The sequence below is a fragment of the Pholis gunnellus genome, assembly GCF_910591455.1.
Source record: "Pholis gunnellus genome assembly, chromosome: 21".
NCBI lineage: Eukaryota > Metazoa > Chordata > Actinopteri > Perciformes > Pholidae > Pholis > Pholis gunnellus.
In genome coordinates this window covers 11,965,035-11,974,148 of record NC_136548.1, presented here as the reverse complement: position 1 = coordinate 11,974,148, position 9,114 = coordinate 11,965,035, and the positions used below count along the sequence as shown (strand labels likewise).

The window sequence follows — 9,114 nt, the reverse complement described above, 5'->3', positions numbered from 1 at the left end:
CGGGACTCAAAGGCGGCGCGTGACAGCAGAGCCTTTGAAAGTGGCTGTAGCGCGCGGCGACAGCCAGAGGAGTACGGGTGGAAAACAAACTAGAAAACAACAGTGCAGAGGGAGAAGAGAGAGAGAGAGAGAGAGAGAGAGAGAGAGAGAGAGAGAGAGTCAGAGACAGAGAGGGAAAGAAAAAAAAACAAAAGTTAAAAGCAAAACAGTGAAGAATGTGGGTCTTGATGATGGGAATTGGCATTAGATTCTCCCTTGGTGTCTCATTGTTTTTTAATTTGGTTGAAACTCCCCTGAGTGGAGGATTCGGTCTTCCAGGGACTCAGCTGAAGGCCCGCTCTCGCCGCAGTCCAGGGACAGCGGCGCCAATCTCCTGCTCCTCTGAGGCATCGCTCAGATCAAGTCAAGCCTCTTATGCATCTCACTACCCTATCCTTCAGCACAAAACAACTGTGCACGAATGTTAATAACATTCTTGATTCCATCTCGCACACCTTCGCATCATGGCTGTGCAATTTATTCCCAGTAGAAATGGGAACCGGCGCTTTCCACCGAGATAAGCCTTTTCTGTAGAATTCATAAATCTAAGATTTGTAGCTTCCAATACCAACAAGAAGATGGACAGTAAATTGAGATTCTGCTGTCCTGAATGCCCCAGCATGAGATCTTTTTAAAACACTGTGTATCCGCAAACATTTGCCTAGGAGCAAACAAGTGGCATATGGCGTACAATGTGCACACGCAGGCTTGAGGATGTACTTTCAAATGATCACCCGGCACACCACACAGATACAAACCACCACCACCTCTTCAACATGGCTAAATGAACAGTGTAAATGGGGTACAGCGAAAAAAGGCCGGGGCTGTGCCAGACCCTATGGGAGAACTGCCATCTCTGCAGTCCTGCAGTTTGTGCACTGATCCTTCAGTCAGCATCCACATCTGCAGTTCAAAAACACACACTGGCTTGAAACTACTACAAAGCTAACTGTTCATTGTCTGTCTGAGACTTTGAGTGACCGTGCTGTGTGTGTGTGTGTGTGTGTGTGTGTGTGTGTGTGTGTGTGTGTGTGTATGTGTGTGTGTACACATGAATGTGTGTGTTGAGTCTAAGTTTGTTTGAAACTAGAATTCTAAAATCAACTCTTACGCTGTTTGTGTGTGTATGTGAGTGTGTGTGTGTTTGCAGCGAACACGTGTGTCACTTCTATAAACAAGTGGCCAAGCAGCATGTGTGCTGGGACACAGGTTATGCCAGCCTGTTAGTGATTTTTCTCGATTTTATTTTTTATTTTTTTTACTTTTCCCTGGGTAAAACTATGTCTAAGCACTGATAGGCTTCAGTTCAGACAGGAGCTATGGCACTGACACACACACACACACACATTCACACACACGCACACACAGAGCGATGTACCACATGAATTCATGCCATTGTCTAACTCATGTCTGTATATGTGAGTCCAAGCTTACTTACAAATGTATACATGCAAGCAAACAAACACACATACAAGCTGCTCAGAGATATGGCTGTGGTATAAAGAACTTAAAACGGCCATCCTGCAGGAAGCCAATGCTTTGGCTTCTAGTGCCCTCTAGTGCTTGGAACTACCTGGCAAATTACTTGGGACTTGTTCTGAAACTGCTCAACTGTGAGGACAAACTGGGTGCGATTGAAATGTGTTAGAACTATTAAAAAGAACAACAATATATCTTGACTAACTTATGTAAAAAAAGCGGTTTAGAAATTAGTTTAATTCTAACATAAAGGTGGCTATTTCCGTACAAATCCTGAAGGATTTTGATAAGAGTAAAGCGGAGGGAAGTCATTTCAGAGAACAATAAATAAATCTCATAAACAATTAAAAACATTAAAATAGTCATATCTACTCTGCAAATTCTGCTAAGGGCATTTCTGCAGTTCAAAAGAGGCACAAGTATAATTCCACTGATCAATTTTTATACATAACAAAGTTGATATTTTTCATGTTTTTATCTATTCATATTTAGATATATTTTACATACATATTTTGAATTTGTCAACATCAAGGATGATACTAAAATAATTACCCCATATGTAAAAAATGGGAGAGTGAATTAACTTTGTTTTTGTTTTTATAAGTTGCTATCCTAAACAAGATGTTCTTTACACAAAGCTGGCTGGGAAAAGCTCATTTTAAATACTATTAGGAGCCTGTCTGATCTGTTGAGTCCCACCAAATTGCTTTGTAATAAGATAAATCAAACTTCAAGCTTTTATTTTATATAAAAAAATCAATACTATTGCAGGACTAAGTTCATTTTAACATGTTCTAAATAATGTGTCTTTTTTCTCAAGCACTTAACTGCTGCTGCAAAAAAAATTAAATACATTTTCACTTTGTTCGGCTGACGGTAATACCTCCTAATCTGAAGAAAATGAATCTCTTATGGATTTTAATCACATAAATGTTATAGCCAAGTTGTAAAACAGTGATATATAAATACATAGTTAAACTGGTTAGTAGTTACAATAGTTTGTTTTAACTGGGTCTTATGGGAAAGTGATGTAAAGCTTATATTAGGAGTGTTATACTGTGTGCTCATAAGCAAACGAGTGCTTCTGGACAAACAAAAAAAAGCATCCCGGTATTATGCTCTCTCTTTTGTATTATTAATGTGGTGCACAGGAAAGGCCTTTGAAAGACTGGTAACATTATTAAGGTGCCATGCACTACAAACAAAATCTTTGGCATAAAATGTGACTTGATCTTTCATGTAACTGGGTAACACAACACCTTTTTTTTTTCCCCTCAAATGATTAATTTCTTCAATCGATCATGTTTATTGCACATCATTTTGCAAAGAAATCATTTTTATTTTATGTCACATCATGGAACATTTTCCCCTGTGAGAATACTGGACATTTTTAGATAAAACAATAGTTTAGACTGTTGGATACAAAAGTTTTAGCTTATATCTGAAGATATTAATTTTATTAGAGAAATAAAATATAACATAACAATCAATTCGCAATTCAGTCTTAAGTTAAACAAAGTCAAAAACACAATACATCTTGTTATATTGAACTAAAACCAATATAACCTATTCTATATTTAGGGCAGCTAAGGTCACTCTCTTTGAGCAATTGGGTGACACTACGTCTTATCTACTGCTTAATTTAATACAATAAGGAAGGGCTTTTGTAAATCATATGCGTGTATTTTTTGCGCATGCATGATAGAGCCAGCAGAGGTGGGATTTGAGAGGCACCTCAAAGCTATGATTATCCTGAGTGTCTCTGCCCAATAATGTTACCTGCTGGGACAGCAGCACTGCTCCTCTAAATAAATTGCAAGTGGCCTTGGGCAATAAGAGGAACCCTCCTTTGATCTGCCTGACTGCCAACCAGGAAAATGTGCAGGCAGTCAATCAAGCTCTTAAGGCTTTGCAACAATGGAGCCGACCCCAGTTTATTATTTATTTTTTAAATTGATGTATTTCATTATCACAAGGTGTCTACTTGCTGGGGAGGGAGGGGGGGGGGGGGGGGGGGGGCAACATGATCAATAATTGATATGCGGTGTGAAAAAGCTGATTTGCTGCCTCTCCTCTGGTGCGCTTGTCACTAGCTGTTGTCAGAACACATTTGCTTTGATGACAAATTTGAAGAAGTGAACAACAGCATCGCATCTGATTACAAATTTAGGGAGTGGTGAAAGGCAGCGGCCCCTTCTCGCTGAGGCTCTGTTTGTTCAGGGCGCTCAGGAGGGTTGACTACCGGGCTCTGAGGTGAGTTACAGTCTTGTAAGCAGAGAGATGAGAAGGGGGTTGAACTTTTTTTGTCATGTGTCAGTAAACAGCGTGACTTGTTTGAAAGGCACCTGGATTACAGGGCGAAAAGTTGCTCTTTAAACCTTTAAAGCTTTGGGGCATGGGAGACACGCCACGTCAAAACAGAGTGCGGAGATGAGGAGTGAGAGCAACTAAAAGCCGTCACTTCCCCTCGTGTGTCTGCTGAAAGACGAAGGACTTGTCCTGCTTCTTACAGAGTTTGGGGTCACGCTGTGTGGTGGAGCATCTCAAATCGATTCAGTCACACGACGCGAGATGCTTGAGTGATTTCAACCGTCCAGGTTTCCTGAAAGACAGCTTGACGTAAACAAGAACACGATTTTTCTTTCACAGCTGCACCTAAATGATCACCTGCAGGTCATCCGAATGCAACTAAGAGAAACATCTTGATGGTGATTTCATTGCTAAGAGTAGTTCTTAATTAGCCTAAATGTTTGTTTTTTTAATTACATGTACGGAGTGGAGATTTAGCACAAACTTTAAAACTAAATCCTGATGGGGAAACAGTTCAACACAAAAATCTCAAAGAAGGGAAAACAAACAACATATCAACAACTCAACATAATTGACAGCTGCATCCATTTGCTCGGTCCAAGCCCCCTCCTCCTGCTTTTTCCACTCTGTTCTTCCAAGACCATTTCCTCTTTTAATTATCCCCCAGCAAAAAGATGGAGCACATCAGACGCATCGCGGTAAATCCTGGCCCTGGCACAGGCTCATAGTGGCTCCTGCGTCTGGCAATCCCGATAGAGCCTGCGCGCTGGCAGTGACAAGAGAGGGAGGATGCCTGGAGATTTTCTGACAGAAAAAATGGAGAGGATGATCTCTCAGCAAAAGAGAGGTCCTCATTCTACTCCCGGCGTGGGAGGCATTTTGGCAAGCGCTTTCCGATCATACCACATTTTCAGCACCAGATTAGCCAGTTCTCAGGAGCAAAACTCACATAGACCCCTTGTTTACACCTCAGTACCACAGTGTTTCTGTAATGACTGTTCAGAAAAAGAGCACATTGGAGGCACTGCAAGCACGGCTGCTCTCCTATCTCTGCCTACAACATTTTAGGGGTGAGGCTTATTGTATATAGCAGGGTCAGAGAGACCACGGTTTGGATTAAGGGAATATGATTTGTTTTGAATTGAAAGAAGTCTCCTCTGACCTGAAATGTGTTTTACTGAGTGAATTGCACGTTCACATTCTAATTAGGTATCAGCTACACGGATGGGGTTTTTCTTTTGGATGCCGGGGAGATGAAAAAAGGTTGCAAGTTAACTAGTGCTGGGGCTGCTATCTGTCAAAGTTTCTCCAATCTCTGTGGGGTGCACATCAATCACCGAGGTCCCCAACTGACAGTCATTCTGCGGGCTAATAGTGTCGTCATCTCCCACGCGATTACACAGATTGCACAATGAGATCCTCGGACACAATGGAGCTGCAAATCTAGCCCCCCACTCTGTTCCCCTCTCCTTTCCTTTTCTTCCATCATTCTGAGATGAAGAGTGGTATGCTCCACAGCGGGTAGCTTTCTTCTCCTCCGGGGGGAACTGAGAAAGCAGGCAAGGGCCTCTGTGATGTTACTTTCCCTTCAGGGTGGGGAGGAGATGTCTTGTAGCGCAGCTAAAGATGATCATTTGAGAGCCTGTGAAACAAGGTTCCCCTCTGGAAGCCACAGAGACGTGGAGAGAGCCAAGGTCCCGACTAATGAGTTAGGGTTAGCTGATGTTCCTCAGTGATGAAAACAAGAACAATGACAATGAGTCAGTTTTATTCCTGGTTTAGGCACTGCATTGCACCTCTGTTACATATGCTTCTCTGAATGCGGAGGTCAGCGGTCAGGCTGAGCAGAGGAGGCAGAGTCCCGCTCAAAGACACCTGAGAAAAGTGAACACTTGCTTCTGCACCATGCGGCGCTTGAACATGTGCGATCCAGCCGGAGTATGATTTCCCTGTCATTCTGCTGCCCTCTTGCATCAGGAGTACAAAGGTTTTACATTTAGCCCGATGAAAGAAACCATTAATCTAAGAATGAACATATGAGGAAAATCTACACATTTGTTTCTTATATGTTCCGATAAAACCTTTCCGCCGGAGTAAATATTTCCTCAAGAAACTCACAAAACAAAAACAACATCCCATCTGATAATCTGCCACAATTACGCTGCACACTGTGATGAAAGGATATCAATGATCTACTTATGTCATAGAAAAAGAGTGCAGCTTCAAACATGAAAGCTGTTGAAGCCTATGAGAGTTTCAAGTCAATGAATGATCAAAGGAGCAAAAGCTTATCAACGCTGTTCCTTAACACCGAAACAGAATCATATGGCTCTGGATATGCTTCCACAGTAGCAGTGTTTTTGCCCAGGAACATAATGGCTATTGTGCTTTCTGAAACCATTTGCCTTTTTACACAGTTGAAGCTGCAAACAGCACACAAAGTGGAGAGAGGGCACGAGCCCTTTATCCCGATGAAAGGCTAAAGGATGAGACTGACCTTTCTGGCATCAGCTGGGCTTTGGGAACACAATACATGGCGGCAACTCTTTCTGGCCTTTTCCCCTTCAGCTCTGGGCTATGCTTACAAGCCAAAGATTCAAGTCCAAACATCTATCATTTTATACAAAGACTCAAACACACAGATGCCTCGAACCCCTCCTTTTATATCCCACAAACACACGCACACTGAACAGTTCTGTCTGTACATCTGCAAACAGACCAGTCTCGTCTGGCATCATAGTACAACTGCAGGCTATGGAAGCAAAAAGAGACAACATATCACTGTAGATTACATCAACACAAAAGCTTGACTCAGTCCACAGTATCAAAACCGCTTTCCTTTAACAGGAATTGAATAACAATTACATTGTGACCCGTACGTACTTAGGGAACATACCAATCCAAACTCGCTTAAACTGGGACTGACTGAAAAGTAACTATGATCCAAATTTCCACGCTGGCCACGTATGAAATGAAATCCTGAAACGGTGAAGTACTAGTTTAGAGAATGGCCCCCAAAAATGACCTCACCCCATGTACACTTTTAAAGCTTTGTTGTTGGGGGGCCACGTACCTAAAGGGCCTTTGTGTGATATTTCAAAAGGCTGCATCACCAGGTCATGAAAGAACAAGGGTCATACAAACACAGAATAGCAGTTGTGTTTTTGGTTTTTGGGGAGTGGGGAGGGGGGAGGCGGTTGTCAATTCTATAGGTAAACTCTAGCAGACAGGAGATAAGGTAACTGTGTGCTGCCAGACAAAGGGAACAGCAGTTGGCATCTGAAAAGGTAAAGAGTAGTACTGTAGTCCCTGACGTGTCAGAGGCCTCATCGTCAGTGGGAGAGTATAAAAGGACCTGTAAGTGTGTCTAGGTCTATGGTGCGCTAGACATCCACAGTCCTACAACCATGGGAAAGGTATGAGCTCACATGCAATATAGCAACATTTTTTTTTTTACGGAGAAGTGAAGAAGGAAAATGGCAGGATTTGGGAACTTGTGTCAAATAGTGTACCAGCTAAAGAAAATGCAGCAATGGGCAAAGAGAGGCACTCAAAAAAGTCCTCATTCGAGTTAAAATATCAGATTCAAAAAAATAGAATGGAGTGCTAACTCTTGACAACTTATTTTTGAGAGAAAAAAACACACTTATAGGTGTTTAAAAGGAAAGCGTCTATGGAGATCAACAATTATATGGTATCCAAATATGACAGATTCATTGTGTTTGTGTGACAGTGACAACAAAGTTGAATGTGTTCAGATTGGCCGAGCATATAATGAGTTCTTTAAATAGAAGTCAGCTGAAACAATAGTTTCAATTGCCTTGATTTTCACCTGTCAAGCTCTGAAAAATAATATACAAGTGTTCAGCAGACAGGAGAGGCTTGTACACTCGGTAGGACTCATAAAAAAGTGATGGAGTTTGTTCAAGGGAGAGCAGTGTCCCCTGCAGTTCATTCATGAGTATTGCAACTAGTAGATCTATATACCTAACATTAACCTGAGTGATATATGCTTCTCTCTCTCTCCTTTTCAAGATTATCTTCTACGAAGGCCGCAACTTCCAGGGCCGCCACTGGGAGTGCAGCAATGACTGCATGGACACCTTCAGGCACTTCAACTGCTGCAACTCCATCCGTGTCAGCGGTGGTCACTGGGTGGCCTATGAGAAGCCTCATTACATGGGTTACCAGTACATCATTGGCCCTGGCGAGTACTCTGACCACCACAGCTGGATGGGCTTCAACAACTGTGTACGCTCCTGCCAGATGTACGCCCCTGTAAGTCAATCAAACAGACAGATGGGATCGGTAGTCCTCTCACCCCCCCCCCCCCTCCACCACTCACCTTGTGCATCAAAGAAATGAATGTCAATCACTGGCCTTTTGATGTCATTAACAGAAACTCAGGCAGGTCAGAGCATAAAAGTCTCTGTTGCAAGGCCCACAAGGAGACCCAGTCAGCTTTTAAAAGGGAATATGATACACCCCCCCATAAGACTTGGTGCCTTCATTCTAATTCTGTTAGTCACATTGAGTGTTTCTGGCAGTTAAGTGAGGGGGAAAAAAAAATGTAATTCTGTCATGCTCTAAAAGAGTTGGTGCTCATTCTCATCCGTAGCAAGTAAGTATGTAAGTAAGTGTACAAGGACTCTCTTGAATTTAAAGTTTAAAGATATCAGCTCAGGGCTGAAAGCTCTACCAAAAGAGCTCTCTCAGGTTCACGTCAAAAGAATGATAATAATCGTGCTCTGATTTCTTTCTCACACACAGTATAGAGGCTCCTACAAGATGAGGATCTACAACAGGCCTGACATGATGGGACACACAATGGAGTTCATGGATGACTGCCCTAACCTGTACGATCGCTTCCGCTACCATGATATTTACTCCTGCAACATCATGGAGGGTTTCTGGATCTTCTATGAGCACCCTAACTACAGGGGACGCCAGTATTTCCTGCGCCCCGGAGAGTACAGGGCCTGTGGTGACTGGGGCTGCCACAATCCCATGGTGGGCTCATTCAGGAGGATGAGGACTGTCATGTAAACTCTAACCCCATGCGCAACTCAAATTAAAAACTTCATTTTCAAATAACTATGTGCTTCGTGAGCTTATTTGAACACATCCACGCATTATGCAAACATGAGAATGATGTACAATAAGACTCTTTGGCCAAGTAGCACATTTGCTAAGTGAACATCTTCAACTGATAAAAGCCTGTTGCTGCTCAATGATCTATGTCACTGTCAAATACCCACTGAAACAAACCCAACCTGCCCTTTTTGC

General features: G+C 42.5%; 1 protein-coding gene across 1 annotated transcript; it reads left to right on the top strand.

The window, feature by feature from the left end:
* Window positions 1-6,835: 6,835 nt before the first annotated feature.
* Window positions 6,836-8,874, top strand: crygmxl2 (crystallin, gamma MX, like 2; the record flags this gene model as incomplete). Its single annotated transcript, XM_079182923.1, has 3 exons — window positions 6,836-6,863; window positions 7,832-8,106; window positions 8,599-8,874. The coding sequence occupies 3 exons, from the start codon at window positions 6,836-6,838 to the stop codon at window positions 8,872-8,874; spliced, it is 579 nt and encodes a 192-aa protein (XP_079039049.1).
* Window positions 8,875-9,114: the final 240 nt, after the last annotated feature.